Source organism: Chrysemys picta, chromosome 11 (assembly GCF_011386835.1).
Source record: "Chrysemys picta bellii isolate R12L10 chromosome 11, ASM1138683v2, whole genome shotgun sequence".
NCBI classification, from domain to species: domain Eukaryota; kingdom Metazoa; phylum Chordata; order Testudines; family Emydidae; genus Chrysemys; species Chrysemys picta.
In genome coordinates this window covers 69,108,518-69,128,088 of record NC_088801.1, presented here as the reverse complement: position 1 = coordinate 69,128,088, position 19,571 = coordinate 69,108,518, and the positions used below count along the sequence as shown (strand labels likewise).

At 57.3% G+C, this 19,571-nt stretch overlaps 2 protein-coding genes and 1 long non-coding RNA gene across 3 annotated transcripts in view; 1 reads left to right on the top strand and 2 right to left on the bottom strand.

The window, feature by feature from the left end:
* Positions 1 to 19,571, bottom strand: part of LOC135974173 (uncharacterized) — a 266,713-nt gene that overhangs the window by 91,575 nt on the left and 155,567 nt on the right. The gene's annotated exons all lie outside the window — the stretch shown is intronic.
* LOC135974405 (uncharacterized) lies at positions 2,881 to 10,103 on the bottom strand. The gene is made up of 2 exons (XR_010591657.1): positions 9,908 to 10,103; positions 2,881 to 3,980 (listed from the first exon to the last, which is right to left on the bottom strand). It is a non-coding gene; the product is annotated as an uncharacterized LOC135974405 (long non-coding RNA).
* On the top strand, positions 3,847 to 17,796 carry LOC101948194 (erythroid membrane-associated protein-like). The gene is made up of 8 exons (XM_065562155.1): positions 3,847 to 4,003; positions 6,615 to 6,647; positions 6,742 to 6,774; positions 11,063 to 11,083; positions 11,270 to 11,290; positions 11,394 to 11,420; positions 11,563 to 11,589; positions 16,768 to 17,796. The coding sequence occupies exons 1-8, from the start codon at positions 3,847 to 3,849 to the stop codon at positions 17,319 to 17,321; spliced, it is 873 nt and encodes a 290-aa protein (XP_065418227.1). The 3' UTR covers positions 17,322 to 17,796.

Below are 19,571 nucleotides of genomic sequence, written 5' to 3'. Positions count from 1 at the left end.
GATGTAAGACAGCACTGTGTCAGCAGGAGAGCTGCTCCTGCCTCTCATGGAGGTGGCGTTATTATGCTGGCGGCAGAGCTCTCTCCCACCGGCATAAAGCGTCTTCATCTGACACCCTACAGTAGCGCAGCTGCATCAGCCCAGCCATGCCGCTGTCGTGCGTCGAGTGTAGACTAGCCCGAACTGAAGAGTTTGGCACCTGTTTTCTTTACACTTGGCCGTGGAATTGGCCCCACCTTTGGAAATGCCCCACTGAACATCCTGTGAGGGCTCATGGACTTTTTCCTTTGTTTACCGGCTAGTCCCCAACTAGCTGGAGTCAGTGGACAGCTGCTCCACCCTTCTGGCAGGAACCAAACCAATTCTGGCTACTACTGTTTAAAAGGAACAGCAAGAGAAGCACGGGGGGTGAGGTGGGGAATTACATATAATTTTCACCTTAGACCTTTAACCTCAGTTCCTGTCTGTGGCTCTTGGGCATTTCCCATGAGTCTGTCGGACCAAAGCCCTGTGAGTCACGCCCCTGCTGGGAGAGGACTCGTAGCCTGTGCTCTTCTGGTCAAGAATCCCACTCAGGGAAGGCTCCAAACACTCGTCCCATCTCTGTCTCTCCTTGGTTCTTTCCCCTCTCTAGGCTGGTCTGTGAAATTTCCAAACAGGCTAAGGGCCTCTCTGCCCATAGATTGACCCTGCAATATAAAATCCGTTTGAATTTGCACCTTTGGCTAAGGTACAAGACTCTTGTGTCAGTTAAGATAATTTGGTTTCAGTTTAGCTTGTCAGTAATAACCCCCCACGTGTGATCTGGTGGGGGAGGTGTGTGACCTTAACCCTGCAGTTCCTTGTTGAGTGTTTGGGTTTCTGTTTTGCTGAGCGTGTTTCCCGGCTTTCAGAGGTACCCAGGGGAGCTGGAACAATGTGTATGGTGGGGGGTGCTGAGAGCCATTGAACCAAACTGTAAATCCTGGAGGTGATGGACCCACTTCCAGCCAGGGATGCAGCAGCACCACCAGTCCCAGCTCTTATGGAGGTACCAGTTTTCTGCTACTCACGTCTGCATTCTGCAAGGGTACAAGGCCCTGTCAAGGCAACCCGAACTCCCCTGTAACAAGGTTTTTTATTAGCGAATTAATTTAAGGCTTGTCTGCAAATACATGTGCACTGGTTTCAGTGAACTAACAGAAGAGTCCAACCAGAAAGTGTCCTGCTGTGTCAGGAGCCCCCGACTCGACCAGGAGAGAGAGTCAGCGATTTCCATAGCAGGTCAGTGCCCGTCCGTGCCGCACATGGATGGGCTGAGATGCTGCAGACATGGGCGGAGAGTATTTATCATTGTGTCTCCTATGTATGGGCCTGGACCTTCAAGGTGCTGAGCACGTCTTGAAAAGTCCTGAACAACCTCAGCTGTCTTTGGTTATGTCTACACTGCGATTGAAAACCCACTGGTGGCCTGTGCCAGCTGACTCGGGCTGAGGGGCTGTTGAATTGCGATGTAGATATTTGCGCTTGGGCTGGAGACCAGGCTCTACAACCCTGTGCAGTGGGAGGGTCCCAGAGTCTGAGCTTCAGCCTGAGCCCGAACGTCTCCATTGCAATTAAACAGCCTCTTCACCCGAGCCCAGTGAGGCTGAGTCAATTGTCCCGGGCCAGCTGCTGGTACTAATTACAGTGTAGAAGTAGCCTTCAACTCCAGTAGGAACTGAGGGTGTTTAGCACCTTGCAGGCTGGGATGCCATTGGCCAGATTTTCGTAACAGCTCAGTACCCAGCAATCATCACTCTTCTCAGTGGGACTGGGGGAGGGAATTCTCCTTTGTTGTGGTGTAGTGAGGACTGTGTTGGAATTGCTGGCTGTCACTTTAAGATGTGTGTGGGGGGGGGAGGGGATGTGTGGGGGTGTTCCAGGTCCCGTTTGCAGAGTAGAGGTCTCCGTAGCAAAGTGTGTGAACAGAATCAGGGCTTGTTAATTCACAGCAGGCTGGGGTGTCAATCTGCCTCTCACTAGCTTGCCGCACACTAACTGTCTGTGTGGACCCTGCTACACGCACTAACAATTCCGTAGTGCGCTTCGATCTACCCTGCTTTGAAACAGGAACAGAGCAACGTGCACCAGGGAACTTTCCATGTACAGCAGCAGGGTGCACCCAGCCAGTTAGTGTGTAGCAGGCTAGTGCGTGCAAGGTAGATTGACACCCCAGCCTGCCGCGCACTAACTGTTCCCATAGACAAGCCAACGTAAAGCAAGGTGGGGTGAGTTGTGCCCGCTGCCTTAGGGAGCTGCCCCCCTCTCTGTTGTGGGTTCTTGTGGGTTAAGGTTCTGGATTCTAAGACATAAAGTTGTATTACGCTGCAGCCTTCCAGACAGAGCATTTATGTTTGTGTCTCACTGCTCTCTGTGTGCTGTGACCATCGCAGTTCTCAATGGGGTGGGGAAGGGAATTCTCTGCTCTCAGTGAGAGGTGCTGGGTGCTGAGTATTTATGGATATCTGGCTAATGAAGTCATTTTTCCTGACTAGAACAAGGGAGCCCTGGATATGGCCTGAGCATCGCTATTTAGATTACATCTGAAAATACCAGCAATGGAAGTTCAGGCCCAAAGTATGGAAAAACAAAATCTTACCCAAGAACTTCTTAATTGTTAGGGGGGAAAAAAGGTTCAGATTTTATGTACTATTATCTACCACATAACTTGGTTAATACACAATGGATATTTCATCACGCTATAATAATAAGAATGTTGCATTTGTAAAGCACTATTCATCTGAGGTCTCCCAGTGCTGCACTACTGGTTAGTCTACGCTATGCGCAATATTACCTGATTGTTGTGTCCATGGTATACACACCGAGAGTTGACGACAAAACATAAACACTCTTCCTGAAAGGTTGCACTGTCACCCTGCTTTATTTCTAAGAATCCAGAACTGTAACACACCACAGCCAAACACAGAAAGAGACAAAGCAGGCTGCTCCCTAAGGCAGAGAACCAGAACTCACCCCGCCCTGCTCTAGGGTGGCTTTTTGCAGACTGACTGCAGAGGACCCAGATGCACGCTTCCTACACAGCCCTTTAGCCTGCAAACAGCACCAAGAAATCCCTCAGGATTTCAAGTGTCAGCATGTAATTTTTACACAGTTTTCAATACACCCCACTAATCACTTAGCAAAGGACCCTCTAGTCAGCCATTGCCCCAGGACCAGGGAAGAGGACTCTGGAGGAATTTTTACTCTGAATCTCCAGTCTCAACTTCTGTTTGTATTAAAATCCTGCATGAATGTATTTTGGGCCAGACTCTCCGATGAAGCTGAGCCCCAGTGAGCACAGGGGAGTTGGGGGTGTCAGGCAGCTGGTCACAGCTCTCTGATTCTGAGGCCAGTCTGCACTGCCTGCAGCCTTGGGACCACTTAGAGCAGCCTAGGGCAGAGGAAATGGATTATTTTTTGTCAAGGTCCAGATTTCTTGGTCAAGGTCCAGACTCCAGAGAAAATAAAATAAAAAATAAAACATTGACAATAATAAGGAAATAAAAAGATTTTGGGGTCCATTTAAAAGCCTCCAGCAGTCTAGATTTGTCCCGCAGTCCACCTACTGACTACCCCGGCCTAGGGAATGCTTGAAATTATGCCAGTGGGAGGTAGGTGTAGCATAGCAGTCCTCCCCCTTTCTCCCTCCCATTAATTAACCATGTTCAGTAACCAGGCTAAAGGTTGGAGTTTCATTGGCTTAATAATAAAGCACCCAGGAGCCACATCTCCCTGTGTATTTCCCTGTGAGACTCTTTTAACTTGTCATGGTGTCACCACTGTCTGTGTCCTGCCTTCGTTCTGCGCGTGTTTGCTCCCAACTCAATGGCACTTTCTCTTGCAGAGCTGTTTTTCCCGAGGGTCAATCCCTGGAGGGTGGCTCTGGATGTGATCGTGCCTCTCCTGGCTGTCCTTACAGCTCTCCTGGCTGTTCTCATTGCCCTGGCCAGTTACTGCTTCTGGGGGCAACACAGAGCGAAAGGTGAAGTAAGGAGGAGGGTGGGGGGAACTTGATGAGAGAGATACAGGGATAAATGTAAGGAGGCGTTTCAGGCAGTGGGAGCCGGGCTGAGGGTGAAGGGAGAGCTGGATAAATTATGACTTCACATGTGAACTGAGAAGTGTCAAGTGGTTCCCCCCCTTCAGCTCTCACTCAGGGATCCCAGGTGAATGTGACTCTGAACTGTTCCATGGGGATCAGCCTGGCTCAGATGGAAACACCCATGTGGGGCTCAGTGAGCGGGGCTGAGAGCCCGACATACGTAACTTGGCTGCTTGCAGGAAAACCAGAACACAAAGCGGAGACTTGGGGGTACTTATGGCCCAATTCTGCCCTTCAGTCTGTGCATGAACCGCTCCCGCCTCTCATCCCTCCACCTAGGTGAGCAGGAACTGTGGATGGGTGAAATAGAGGTTGTGCAAATGGAAATGTTAGCGGTTACCGTGAGCATAGCTAATGTATGTCTTCACCGCCGACATTAAAGTGCTGCCGCAACAGCACTTCAACGTGGCCGAGTAGTTGCGACTCCAGCGCTAGGAGAGAGCTCTCCCAGCGCTGTAACAAACCTGCCCCCACGAGGGGAGTAGCTGCTCCCAGCGCTGGGGCACTGTCTACACTGCCACTTTACAGCGCAGAAACTTGCATCGCTCGGGGGGAGGTGTTTTTTCACACTCCTGAGCGAGAAAGTTTCAGCGCTGGGAAGTGGCCGTGTAGACATGGCCTAAGCTTTGCTCAGCCTGAGATCCTGCTACAGGAACAGGGCAGTGAACTCTCTAGTGTAGTATAAGTGCTCAGCTGTAGGTTTTTCTCTAGTCACAACAGGCAGAACTGCCCTTCACTGATCTGTACTTTCATAGGGAAGCTGGGGTTTTCAAAGCTGCCTTAAGGGTCTAAATACTCAGGTTTTTTTTAAAATCCCCAAAGCAGCTGTGAAAGTCCCACCCGGAGGGTTTCTCGCCTGAAGGGCTGTGAAGTGTATGGAGAAATGTCCCAGTGTCGGAAGGACTGGGAAGGGGAAATGTCTGGTACAATGATTTCCTAGTGAGGATGGAAGCAGGTAATTCAGAGAGGCAGAGAGGAGCTGTGTAGTGTACTTGTGAAAGCTGGAACTGGGTGCTGCACCTTTAGAACTGTCACCTACACACACTGTCAGCACCAGGTGTTAACTGGGTGCGTCCATAGCTCTATGTGGCTTGAGTCCACAGGATTGCCAACCCCAAATGTTCAAAAATCATGAGTCAGGCTCACTAAAGCCAATCTCCGGATTTTTGAAATCATGAGATTGTGTAAGAATAACAGCTTTGGGGTTCTTTTTATTTGCCTTCTGCTTTTTGAGCCTTTAGGGTGCACTGGGGTCACATTTTGAAGCTTTCTCCACAGCCACAAGGGCTAGAAATGTACTTTTTCTTTAAGAAGGAAGCCTGAAATTCTCACATCTCCACCTGACTCCAGGAGCTGGGGCTTTAAGCAGGGCCAGGTCTGGCTTTTTTGCTGCCCCAGGCAAAAAAGCCTCCCGCCACACCCCCCTCCCCCAGAGCGCGGCAGGGGAGGGCGCCGAGCCCGGCTGCGGGCCGCTCTCCCAGACCAGCCGGAGTGCCGGGGGGAGGGCGGCAAGCCCGCCGCAGCTCCGCTGGGGGCCGGAGCCCCGGGAGGAGGGCAGCGAGCCGACCGGGGCTCCGCTCTCCCCAGTGGCGAGAGCACCGGGGGGAAAGGCGGCAAGCCCGGCTGGGGCACCGCTCTCCCCGGCGGCCAGAGCACCGGGAGGAGGGTGGTGAGCCCGGCCGGGGCCCCGCTCTCCCCGGCGGCCAGAGCGCCGGGGGGAGGGCGGCAAGCCCGGCCGGCCCCCTCCAGGTGCCGCCCCAAGCACGAGCTTGGTGGGCTGGTGCCTGGAGCCGGCCCTGGCTTTAAGGAAAACGATCATTACCATGAGACTCATGTCCAAATCATGAGTTGGCAAAACTGAGCCCATGTTTAGGTGACAGGGATTCACTCATTTTGAGTCGTGTATAAAATTTGTCTGTGTGCCCAGAGAGAGCTAGGTTGGGCTCGTTTCCAAACACTAAACAATCAGAACAGTGAACTGTCACTGTCTTGTTCCCTGGGCCTTGCAGAGAGTGCACTGGTGAGCTGTGTGGCTAGGCTGCTGTAATAACACAAACGCACTCAGGACTTGCACGGCTGGTCTGAGACGCTGCTCACACCAGGCACAAGATGGTCTCGCTCAGGCTGTGCTCAGCAGTGACTGGCAGACATGACGCTACCTCCATTTCCAGCAGTGCTGGTACCCCAGGGCTGACACACCAAAGGGACGAGCTCCCAGCGGGACAGAGCTGATCTTAGAGGTGATGCCTGGAGGGGCCCATCCACACCCCCCTCCCTGGCTCCTGCTGACCTGAGCACCCAGCTCCACCCCATTCTTAGCTGGGGCACCCCCATCTACCCAGGCCCCAGCGGGCGCTGTTCCCATGTGTCACTGTCCCACAAGATTAGAAGTTGGCCTGGGATGGGAGTGCAGAGACCTCCTACAGCAGAGCTGCCTTAAACAATAGGAATTTTACCATTAACATGTGTTCTCCCCCTTTTCTCCCCCCAGAGACGCTGCGATCTGCACTGGAGAGCGAGAAAGGTCAGTGACTGGGCCAGTTACATTAACTGACATTCGGGTTGTTCCCATAAACACAACAGTGTGAAATCTCATCTTTCCCCCTTTTCTCCCCCAGAGACTCTGCGATCTGCACTGGAAAGTGAGCAAGGTCAGTGTGTGGGGCCAATGGGGTGGGATAATGTTTATATGAAAATGTTTCCCCAAAATGTGGTGGATCAGTAAACTAGAGATTGCCAGGCTGGGGGCAGCGCCGCCCCTGAGCCCCCCCACCGAGCGCCGCGCCGCCCCCCCGCCGAGCGCCGGAACCCCCCCCGAGCGCTGAGCCCCGCGCCGCCCCCCCCAAGCACCGCGCCGCCGGAGCCCACCCCCGCCCCCTGCCGAGCGCCGCCGGAACCCCCCTCCAGCGCCGAGCCCCGCGCAACCGGAGCCCGCCCCCCCAGTGCCGCGCTCCCCCCGCGCTCCCCCCGCCGCCCCTTAGCAGGTGCCGCCCCAAGCATGTGCTTGGGTGCCTGGTGCCTGGAGCCAGCCCTGGATGGGGGACATTTGGAATGAAGCCAGAGGGAGGCTAGGACTCAGTGCAAAGATCGTCACAGGTCAGGGATTCCCTCCCTCAACCTGGGGACATGGCTGTGCCTGGAGGGCCAGTGGGAAGAGATGGCTCCGGCTTCGGCTACGGGAGCTGCGTGGGCTGCAGCAGGGACACTGCAGAGTAATGGGGGGTGGTGATGGGTGGGAAATGAGCAGAGCCCCCCCCCCATTTCAGCTGGCATTATGGTGGGAAGGGATTTGCACAGAAATGATTCTGATGGGGAGGGAGGGGAGAGGGAGAGTAAATGTGTGTGCTGGAGAAAGTGCAAAACACCCGTGGGGTGGAACAATGACAAAGAAGGTGCTAGTGTTTGAACGGGTGAGGGGGAATGTCTCCGTAACAGCACCAGAGCCCCAGCAGTGAGCTCAGGGCTGCTCGCGCTGACCCAGACGGGCTCTGAAGGGGGAGGGGCCATTTGTCCTAAGAAACCCCATGGAAATTACAGACCTAGAACCCTGAGCCCAGACCTGAGTAGTCCTAGCCCGGCCGGGCCAGGGTCATTGCTGGGGATTGTTAAACACTGTCTCACAGGATCCCTCACATGGGATCCCCCCTTCCACAGCCATGTAAAGAGGGAAGCGGCAGGATTTCACCCTCGGTGACCAGTGTGGGGGTGTGTGTGTACGTGTGTGTACACGTGTGGTATCCAGGACCAGGAGGCATTTGGTACTTGGGGAAAGGAGGGAGAATGTATCTCCCTCTCTCTCCCCTCCCTGTTTTAGCATGACCAGAGATCACAGTGTATTTGGATGGAAGAAGGAGGGGCCTGAATTCACTGTTCCTCACCCCAGCAATCTTTGATGACAAGTAGCTGCCCCACTGTCCCCGCCTCCCTCCCCACCAATATCCGCCCTTGCCCCACTGCCCCCCTCACCAGTACCTGTCCTTATCCAGCTGTGAGGGAGAAGCTCACGAGTTGGGTGTTTCTGCTGAAATGATCAGCGGAGAGGTAACTGCAAATGGTGACCATTTAATGGTCAACCAGGCTTTAGTGTCAGCATCCCAGCCCCACTGTGCTGAGTGTGAGCAGCCAACAGCGCTGCCTGCAGACTCAGGCAGATCTCCCTGGGCTGGTGCACTGGTCACAGCCAGGTCAGTTGCTCAATGTCCCCTCTGTTGCCGGCACAGAGTGCCCATGGAAAGCAACAGCGGGGTTCATTGCCCGGTGTGCTTCACGCCAATGAACACACCAGGATGGAGAAGCAAACAAAGTTTATTTGAGATCTCAAAGCGGTGCAAGGAGACAGGCACGTCTCAGATCAAGTACACTGAGACAAGCAGTTTTCCCTTTTTATTCTTTTTGCAGCTAGGATTTTCCCTTCACCACCCCCCTTCCCCCTCCCTTCCTCTTATAATAGTTTACATGAAGCAAGTAGCAATTACATTTAAGCAGTTAAGTCATCTTGGCGGCTATAAATTCAGCTTGTTAGTAACTTCTTTTTGAATTATTATCTTGTCCCTTTTCTTTGATTTGTTATTTTGCCTTTCAGCCAGAAGTATGCAGGCCTCATTATTACCGCTTGGTACCGATATGAGCGGTGCTGCACCTGATAAACTGTTACACATTCCAATTTCTGCATCTGGCTTTTGAGGTTGATTAGAGTTTAAACATGGAAGAGTTTGGTTCATTTAGGCCTAGTGCAGGAAGGCTTCATCGACACTCGTGGTCTTCCACCCTCCCGAGTTACCTAGGGTTATGCCTAATGACACCAACATCTCCACACCCAGAAAGGCTGGACACATTTAATACATTTAATACATGAGATTTTTCACTTCCACTTCAACCCCGTTATGTCATTAAAAGGCCCAGAGCAGAGTAACAGGGCACCAGGAGCCTGGATCCAGCTGGGGGCAGATTCCTCCACTGCAGGCTGTGCAGAAAACAGCTGCAGGCTGCCCTTTGAGGGCCCCCTCACAAGCCCTATTGTAGGGGTGTGTGGGAGATGGGACTGGGAACACGACGGGTGTGTCAGGGCCAGACCACAGTGCAAGGAAAATGGCGCCCTGGATGAACTTGTATTTTAGTTCCCCTGACCCCCATGGGCACGGTGCTCCCCCCATACTTCTTGGTCCCTGTGGGTGCCCCCCATTGCTCCTGGCCCCATGGGCTCCCCGGGCTCCTCATCCCCCCTTCACCCCAACCCCTGCACTGTGCCCCCTTCGCCCCAATCCCTGCCCCCATGTCCCTAATCCCCTCACTCCCACCTCCTGTGTCCCTAACCCCTGCCCCCATCCTGTGTCCCTAACCCCTGCACTGTGCCCCCTTTGCCTCTACCCCCTGCACCCCCCTCCTGTGTCCACGTGGGGAAACTGACCTGAATGCATGGAGCATCTGGCATTGCTGCTCGCTCCCCCCCCCCCTCGAACACTGCTTCTCTGTGCACCCCAGGGGCTGTGAGGGGGGAGCGAGAAGTGACATCAGGGCTTCCTGCATCCAGGTCACTGCTCCTTCTCCCCTCCCCTCCCCCCCCCCCACATACACAGCTTCCTCTGCCAGGAGGAAGCAGGGAGAAATCTGCCCCCTCCCCCCCCCAGACATCGCCCCTGAGTTTTCAGTGCTCCCCTGGCAATCAGGAGCAGTTTCTGACACTGCATAAACTAGGCCAGAAAAACTCACTCTTAGTACGGAATGTGTGTATTGACTTGGAGCCTTATACAGATGTAACAAGAGCAGTTTAAATTCCCACCTTACCTTTTCCTGGTGTAACCTTCTCATACAGACGAGCCCGGTGTTACAGCGGGGGCTGATTTGGCATCCAGAGCACCCAGGATCAGGAGGATATGGGGGGGAGGGGGCCCTTAAAGCTGCCTGAGCCCCATGTGCCCCTGGGCTGCAGGTTCTGAGCACAGAATCTCACCCTGAGAGTTTAGATCATGGAGCACAACAATTATGTGGCAAATCATTAATGAGAGGGTAGCACACTTTGCTGATTTGAGGCCTCGCTTCACTCAGCCAAAAGGGAAAGGAGACAGCCACTTACTCAGCATTTGTGTGTCCCCTAGGGTTACCATATTTCAACATTGAGAAAAGAGGACACTCCACAGGGGCCCTAGCCCTGCCCCAACTCCGCCCCTTCCCTGCCCCCATTTCAACCCCTTCCCCAAAGTCCCTGCCCCAACTCTGCCCCCTCCTCTGAGCACCCCGCATTCCCCCCTCCTCCCTCCCGCTCTGATCTTGGTTGGGGGTTGCTAAGTGCTTCCCTGCTCCCCACTCGCCCTGCAGCCTCTGCACCCCCCATTGCCCTGCCCTGCCTCTGTGACCCCCGCTCCCCATTTGCCCGGCAGCCTCTGCACCGCCCCCAACCCTGCAGCCTCTGTGACCCCCACTTGCCCTGCAGCCTCTGCACCCCCCTGCCCCTGCAGCCTCTGTGACCCCCACTCGCCCTGCAGCCTCTGCACCCCCCGTGATCCTGCGGGCTCGGCTGGGGCGCGCGGTCCGCCCGGCCTGCGGGGGTAGCAGAGGCCCCTCCGCCGCCTTCTGCAGCTGCGCCCCCCCCCCGCCCAAGCTCGCTACAATGTAGCCGGGTTGCGCTTCAGACCCGGCGGGTCATGCTGGGGCCGGGCAGACCCTGGCTTATGCCTCCCTATTTTCCCAGACATGTTCGGCTTTTTGGGAATTCCCCCTGGACAGGGATTTGAGGACCAAAAAGCCGGACATGTCCGGGGATATCCGGACGTATGGTAACCCTAGTGTCCCCAGTATAAGGCTAGCAGTGGGAATAGTTTGGTAGAGCACCCCTGTGTTTTTTCTACTTCGTACCAGTAGAAAATTGACTTCTATGAGTTTGCAACAATTGAAGTTAAATCTTCTGCCTTGTAACACCCCTCTCTTGTTGTTCACTTCCAGCGGCACATCATGCAGAGAAAGGTAAGCTCCCTTTGTTCATTGCATTGGGAGGGGAGGGGGAATCTCAGACTTTACAACAAGGTTCATAGACCCCCAGGGCAGATGTTCCTTAAGAGTCAGTTTGGTTTGTGTGGTGTGGGATCTTACTGAATAGCCTCCTTTTTCTTTTAACATGTGTTTACGTGTTTCTCTTTGCTTTACTTTTAGCGACACTGCAGGGTGAACTCAGTAAGTTGTCTTCTATTGCTAATATAAACCTTGCTGCAAAATTGTCTCCTGTTCGGAGTGTCTGTGTGCAGGGGAGGTCTCATCTCTCTGTGTTTGGTTGCAGAGTGGAGAATCGCCCTACTAAACGCAGGTAAATGCGCATTTCCCTAATCGACAGTTACCGTGTAGATAATATATTTTTCTCTTATCATAAACGTGGTTAGAGATTGTTTTCTATTCAGCAAGTCTGTGTTCAGGGGCATTCTCATCTCTCTCTATTGGCTTGATTTCAGGTTGGGAGAAAGCCCGACAATATGCAGGTAACTGTGCTGTGAAATGTGATCTGTCACAACCCCACCGCCCCCGGGAGCCCCCTGCTCCTTTTCTTTGGAGAAGTGCTGAATAACGATAGACTATTTCCCCTGGGCTTCACCTTCCCAGGGTGGTATCTGGATCGTGCCTCACAGACATTATCTCATCTAACCTTAATAGGCCTTAAACTGTTCAGATCTCCCCTCCCAACAGCAGGGGTTGCATGTCATACAGGTCTGAAAGCTGCAATTCCCATCTGTAATAACAGGAAGGGCTAAGAGCTGTTCGGTGTCTCCATGGCTCTGGGGTGAGGCAGGCCCTGGCCCCACTGCAGGGGCAGGTGTTTTTAGAACCAGATTGTGATGCTCACGGACAAGTAAATCTGCCTCCACGGCAGCGTTTCTGCCTCTCAGCGGTAGCTGCACTCTGCTCGTCATTTGCACCCAGCCTTCTGCCTGGCCCTGTGTGCCCTGGTGCAGGCAGGGAGAAGGGGCAGCTCCAGCAGGGGTCAGTGAGCCCAGGGAACCTGCACACACTTTGCGGCACCCGTAGCCCGGGGGTCAATGAGCGCTGTGGTATCCTACCGCACAAAGCGGGCAGGGAGGGGGCGCCCGGGTCCGTTACATGGGAACTGTTAGGGGGTCCTGTCCACAGAGCTCAGTAACAGTGGGGAGGCTGAGGGCCATGGTCACTGTGGGGGCACGGGACCAGCTGGCTCAGGGGGGCAGTGAGAGGAGCTGGGGCCGTTCACTCCCCAGTCACTGATCCCAGCCCAGGCTCACAGGAGCTCACATCATCACTCACATTAACGGCAGCTTTCCCGGCCATCTCCGCAGGGAGGCCCAGGCCTGACCAGGCCGCAGGGACGGTTCCTCCCCAGGGAGAGGTTCCAGCAGGGATCAGGGCTGAGCCACGTCGGCAGGACGGTGGGGGGCTCACACAGCCACTGTGACATCCTCGTACCCTCGATACGCAGAGCTCCAGCAGCCGGGTGTAACCCCCATTCGTACCCCCAGCTCTGAACTCACTGACGCTGCCCCACGACCCCTGTTCCTCTCGGGTGGGAGGGGGTGAGTACCAGTCCCAGCCGCTGGTCCCAGGAGCACATCTGGGTATTTGCCGGGTGCGCAGCGCTCTCCGGGCGGAGACACTTTCACACTCATGCAGGAATCGGTGCTGGAGGCCCCACTGCCCAGGAGGCCGAGGTCTCTCACTCCTCTGCCCTGGGGTGAAGGGAGGGGCCCTGGGGCTGCTGTTCCCCATCCCAGGAATGGGGAGAAGGGAACGTGGATACGGGCAATGTCCCCACGTGCGCTGGGAGGGGCAGACCCGGCTCCACCCTGGGCTTCAGAGCCTGAGCTCCAGCCTGAGCCCGAACGTCTACATGGCTATTTTCAGTGCCAGAGAGGGAGCCCGCAAGCCCTGTCCCCCCGGCTCTGGGACTCGCTGCCGCGGGCTGTGTAAACGAACCCAAAGTGACTCCAGAGTCTGGGGGTGAAAGTTCCTAGTGTCTGACCCAGGGCTGGTTAATGAGAGCGAGAGGGTGGCTGGTGCAGTCGTTAGATGGAGACACCTGAGCCCCTGGGGCTCTGAGACGTTCTCTGTGACCATTATCCGCAGAGGGTCTGTGCCGCTCGCAGAGTCCATGGGACAAATCGCTCTGGGCAGAGAGTTCAGGCTGGAGCCGAGTCTCCATTTGCAGCCTGATTTGTGGGGTGAGATCGGGGGGGTGTGTGTGGGGGGGGAAATTTTCCTACCAAGGGCAAATTTAACGGCAGTTCTGGAGTGTTTCATAGATGATGTCCTGAGCCCGGCCTGCCTGTCACTGTGCGTTGCTGGGGATGTTGACAGTCATCACTGCAGGTCCCTGGGATTTTTGGCACCTAAGTTGCTCAGACAGGTTTGCAGTGGAGCTGGGGGAAATTTGGGTGCAAATAGTTTTTTTGCAGAAAAATTGTATTTTGGGTCGACAGAAACTATTCCCAAATCCATGTTGAGTTTCCTGAATGGTTTCAATGAACAGAAGGTGCCGCCACTTCCCTTCTAGCCTTTAGCCCAGTGGCTGGGCCCTCAGCTGGGAGCCCCTGGTCCAATCCCCCTGTGTGATGTGGGGCAGGAATAGGAAGGTGGGTCTCCCCCCCCCCCCCCAGGTGAGGGCTGGAACCGCTGGGCTCCAGGTGTCTGACGTGGGGTCCCTCAATCTCTCCTGCTGAAGCCCCCCCCAGTGTCTAAACATGGCTGTGGGCCCTGGGCCAGAGCATGGGAGTGAGAAGGACTCTGCAGCCCAGTGGGTCGGGCCCCACTTGGGAGCCCAGAGCCCAGCTCCCCTGCCCAGTAATGACTGACCCATAACCCCAGGGAGGGGAGGGGTGACAGCCCCTGGCACCGCAGTGTCTCAGGTATGTCGGTGCCCCAGTGCAAACCCCTAGTGCAGACGCGCTGCGCGGGTGTGAACTGGGACTGGCCCCCGGGGCAGCTTCTCACAGAGGGTGGGGGGCAGGAAGTGGGGAAATGCCCCCTCCCTCCCCACTGCCCCAGCCCCATTAGTAATGATCCCTGTTCCCTCCATTACCCAGTTACACCTCCAAGCATCCCCCCTGCCCATCCCCCCACTGTCCTGCCTCACCCAAGAGCCCAGCCCAGATCCACTTCCCCTGGCCTGGGGGAGGGACTGGGCTGGACGAGGGGAGGGGCCGGCTGTGGGGTTTGCCTGGCTGGAAGGTGGGGCCGGCTGCCATGGAGAGTCCCAGCTCCACCCCTGGGGCAGGGCTGCCAGGCCAGTGTGTGTGGGGACGGCACCGACCTGCTCTTAGCAACAAACCAACCACACACGGCCCCAAAGCAACAGAGATGCAGGCCAGCCTCCTTTCCCCCTCTCTGCCCCCGGCACCTGGCAATCTCCTCATCGCCCTCTGGCCCCAGCTCCTGCCCCTCCCTTCCCCTTCCCTCAGCCTCTGTGCCCACCTTGCCCCTGCTTCTGTCCTCCCTGGCTCCACTTTGCCCCACCCCTTCCCTTCACACCCTGTCTGCTCCCATGGGACCCCCCCTGTGCCCACCCTTCCTCTAGCCCCACTCTGCCCCCCGGCCTCCGTCCCTTCCCTCGCCCTCCTGTGCCCACCCCTCCTCTAGCCCCACTCTGCCCCCCAGCCTCCGCCCCTTCTCTTGCCCCCCTGTGCCCACCCCTCCTCTAGCCCCACTCCGACCCTCTGGCTCCTGCCCCTTCCCAACCCCTTTCCTAACACCTCCCTCTACCCATCTGCCCTGCCTCTCTCCTTGCCCCTCTCTGCCCCCTGGTGCCCACCCCTCCCCCCAGCCCTCCTTGTGTCTGCCCCTCTGCTCACCCCCCTCAATCCCCCTGTCACCTGCCCTTTCCCCCTGCACCCTCCTGGTGCCTGCCCCTTCCCTCACTGCCACTGCCCCCGGCACCTGCTGCTCCCCTCCCCCGCTTCCACCCTGGTCCCCCCCCATCCTCTGCCCCCATCACCCATGACTTCCCCCATTCCCTGCCTTCCTGGTGCCTACCCTGCCCTCACACCATCCTGCTCCTAGCACCCACTCCACCCCCTTCCCTCCCTTTGCCTGCCCCGTCCTTTCCCATTCTGCCCCCAGCACCTGCCCCTCCCCCTGCCCCTCTGGCACCCACCTCTTCTCTTGCCCCCTCCTCTACACCCAATACCTCTTCTTGCCCCTTGTTGGCCACAGCGCCAACCCCACTCCACGCCACACCACTGTCCCCCGGCGCCTGCCCCATGGCTGCCTGTCCATCTGCTCGCTCCCCTCTGCCCCCTGGATTTCACCCCTCCCCTCATGCCCCTCTAGCCCCATGTCACACACCCCTTCCCTTGCCCTCCCACCCACTGATGACCACCCTTCCCTCACCCTTCATTTGCCCTGGTGCCCGACCCATCCCATGCCACACTCCTGCCTCCCAGTGCCCACCTCTCCCCTACTCTGTCCTGCCAATGCCTGCCCCAGCCCCATTCCCCCCTCACCCTCTGGCACAAGCCCCTTCCCTTTCCCTCCCTTGATGCCTGTCCCTTCCTTTGTACACCCCGCCCGTCACCTTCCCCTTATTTCTCCCCCATCCGTCCTGTCGCCCCCTCTGCCTCCCTGATACCTGCACCCCTCACCCCCCTCCAGTGTCCTGGTGCCAGCCCCTCCCTTCACTCCTCCTCTGCCTCCCTGAGGCCCATCTCTACCATTGCCCCCTCTGCCTCCCTGGTGCCGTCTCTTCCCTTGGCTCACTTTGGGCATCCTGGTGTAAGCCCTTTCCCATACCCCATCTCTGCCCCACAGGTGCCCACCCCTCCTCTCCCCCTCTCCTAACCTCTGGGTCCTGCCCGTCCCCTCATCCTCCCTCTGTCCCCCTGGTGCCCCCTAGGGCCTGCCCTTCTCCACACCCCACTTTCTACCCCCCTTTGTGCACCTGTTCCCTTGCCCCCACTCTGCCCCCTGGTACCCCGCCCCTCTCCATTCTCCCTTCCTTGCATCTGCCCCACTGCTCAGCCCCTACATCCCTTCTGGTGACAGTCCCGCCCCCCCATACTCCTGGCACCCACCCCTCATGCCCCTCTCCCCCTTGATGACTGCCCCTTCTCTCGCTCCCCTGCTGCCCCCTCGGGTCTGCCCCATCCCTCGCCCCCTATGGCCCTCTGGCACCCACCCTGCCCCTCACCCCTCTCCCTCTCCTTGTCACCTGAGCCTTCCCCTGCCCCTCCTTTTCCCTGGTGCCAGCCCCTCCTAGTACCCCCACTGCCTTCCCAGTGCCTGCCCCATTGGAGCTCCCCCTGTTCCTTCACACCCCTATAGTTCCCCTGGTGTCCCCCCTTTCCTGGCTTCCCTGTGCCCCTGGGGTCTGCCCCTGTCTTCTGCCCTGGCACCCACCCCTCCCCCCACCCCCTGCAACCTGCTCTTCCCTTCCCCCATCCCGTCCTCCTGGTGCCCCCCCTTCCCTTGTCCCCCCTTGCCCTTGTGCCTGCCCCTCCCCGTGCCTCCCTTTGCCCCACCCCTTTCCTCTCTAACATCCCTTTGTCCCCTCCCCCCCGCTCCCCTCCCCTTCCCCCACCCCACTGACACCTTTCCCCCCTCCCCCCCGCACAGCGATTAACGGGGACGCAGGTTCATTTCCCTTTGATCCCAGTGACCGGCCCCTGCCCCCAGCACTAACTCTGTGACTCTCTCCCCAGTGGACGTGACTCTGGATCCAGACACGGCAAATCCCCACCTCATCCTGTCTGAGGATCGAAAACGTGTGAGATACGGAGACACATGCCAGGATCTGCCTGACAACCCTGAGAGATTTGATACGTGTCCCATTGTCCTGGGTGCTGAGGGGTTTGCAGGCGGGCGGCATTACTGGGAGGTGGAGGTGGGAGACAAGCCTGGCTGGACTCTGGGGGTTTGTAGGGAATCTGTGAGCAGGAAGGGGCAGGTCACACTCACACCTGGGAATGGATACTGGGTTGTGCGGCTGAGGGTTGGGGAATACAAGGCCTGTACCCCCCCCCCCCCAACCCTTCTTCCCGTGAGCGTCAGGACCAGCCGGGTGGGGGTTTTCCTTGACTATGAGGGGGGCGAGGTCTCATTTTACAATGTGACTGACAGGTCCCTTCTCTTCACTTTCACTGGCTCCTTCTGCGGGAAGTTCCGCCCTTGTTTCTATCCTAGGCTCAGTGCTGGGAATACAAACGCGGCTCCCCTGATAATCTGCCTGGTCTCAGATCAGGCCAGAGGGAATTAGGGTGGCCAGGTGTCCGGTTTTCAACCATACACCCGGTTGAAAAGGGACCCTCCCCAGCCCGGTGAAAATGAGCGAGTGAGTGAGGGTGGGGGAGAGCAAGCGACGGAGGGAGGCGGGTGGAGTGAGCAGGGCGGGACCTCAGAGAAGGGGGTTCAGTTTCATTTGATCAGAAAGTTGGCAACCCTGGAGGGAATCTGTGTCCCTGACAGTGACCCCGCGGCAGAGACTAGCCCCCCCCCAGCACTGACCAGCCCCCAGGACTGTTCCCGGGGGATGGTCTAAAGTAGGGTTACCATATTTAACAAATAAAAAAAGAGGACCCTCCACGGGCCCTGGCCCCGCCCATTTCCCACCCCCAGCCCCGCCCCAACTCTGCCCCAACTCTGCCCCTTCCCCGCCCCAACCCCGCCCCCTCCTCCCTCCCACTCCCAGCCACGCGAAAAGGGCTGCCCGAGCGCTACCGGCTTCACGGTTTGCCGGGCAGCCCCCAGACCCTGCGCCCCCGGCCGGCGCTTCCCCAGCGCAGCTGGAGCCCGGGGGGGGGAAGCGCCCAGCCGGGGGCGCAGGGTCTGGAGGCTGCCCAGCAAACCGTGAAGCCGGTAGCTCTTGGGCTTCGGGCAGCCCTTATGCCTCCAGACCCTGCGCCCCCAGCCGGGCACGTCCTCTCCCGGGCTCCGGCGGTGCAGGGTCCGGAGGTATGGGGGCTGCCCAAAGCCCATAGCGCTCGGCTCTTAAACAGAGCCGAAGAGTCAGGGGAGGAGCAGAGCCGCCGCGGCCGGAGGCTCTGCTCCTCCCCTGACTCTTCGGCTCTGTTTAAGAGCCGAGCTGCCCGAGCGCTACTGGCTTCGGGCAGTCCCCTTGCCTCCGGACCCTGCGCCGCCGGAGCCCGGGAGGGGAAGTGCCCGGCCGGCGGCTGGGGTCCGGAGGCAAGGGGGCTGCCTGAAGCCCATAGCGCTCGGGCAGCTCGGCTCTTAAACAGAGCCAAAGAGTCAGGGGAGGAGCACAGCAGCCGCGGGAGGGGAAGTGCCCGGCCGGCATTTTCCCGGATGTGTTCGGCTTTTTGGCAATTCCCCCCAGATGGGGGTTTGAGTGCCGAAAAGCCGGACATGTCCGGGAAAAACCGAACGCATGGTAACCCTACACAAACGTCTCTATTTCTCCTGGAAAGCAGCAGTGAAAGAATGCAGCCCCTGGGCACTGAGGGGCCCCTTCCTCCTCTTCAGTGTTTGCAAATAGCTACATACAATCTTTAACACGCCCCATTGGCCCAGATCCTGAGCTTTCTGGCTCTCCAGGTCAGATCGCAGCGTCTGGAGGCGGGCGGGGGGGGGGGGGGAGAAGAGGGCGAGAGGTGAGATTTCACCCTCATGGTTATGGGCACATCGCTACTGTTAACTTAGCACAGTCACACTAGGGTGAGAGAGGCAGACAGAACAGACAACAAATGGACACTCAGACAGATCGGTCCAGGGGCCTTTGCATTCAGCATCCCTCCTGCCTGGGACTGAGTCCTGGTAGCAGACAGTAGCGGGGACAGGGTGACATAGCCGCTCCAGTGGCCACTTAAGTCTCCCCCCAGAAGCCACCCCTGCTGCCTGGGCCCCAGACACACTCCTCTCAGATCTGGCTGTTATGAGAGGGGTTGAGAGAAGGTCTCTTTGTCTTAGGCCAGGTGTACACACAATTTTCATGGTTTAACTTCCAGGTGTGTACAATAGCAGGATAGCTCTCCCCAGCATGGAGGTCCTGCTATGCCTTGGTTTCCCTTCCCAGACAGAGGCTCCCCAGCAGGTCTGCAGCCTGCAGCTGATGGAGGGATAACTTGTAGTTAAGTAATTCTGGGTTTAGCTCTCTGGCCAAAGCTCTGTCAGGGCCCTTTCCCTTTCCTGGATCAACAAAAAGTCCAATGAGCAAAACAGCTAAACCATCTGCTTCCCACCCTCCAACTGGATCACAGCCCTTCCCTGGGCTCAGGAATCCGGGACGCGGGTGCCTAAATCAGAAGTTCAGGTAGCTACGTCCATTTGTGGATCTGGGCCTTAGCAACTAGGCGGGAGCACGCAAGGGAGCTGCTGCTTGGTAGCAGGGCAGGGGGGTCTGAGCTGAGGTTTCTGTGCAAAGGGCAATTGCCTGCGGGCAGTTTTGGCCATACCTGTTCCAGGCAAAGAGGACCTGTGTGCATCCTGAACATAAACTATACTAGGAGATACCCTCCCTCCTCGCCACTGAATTCTCCACCACTAGGGAAAT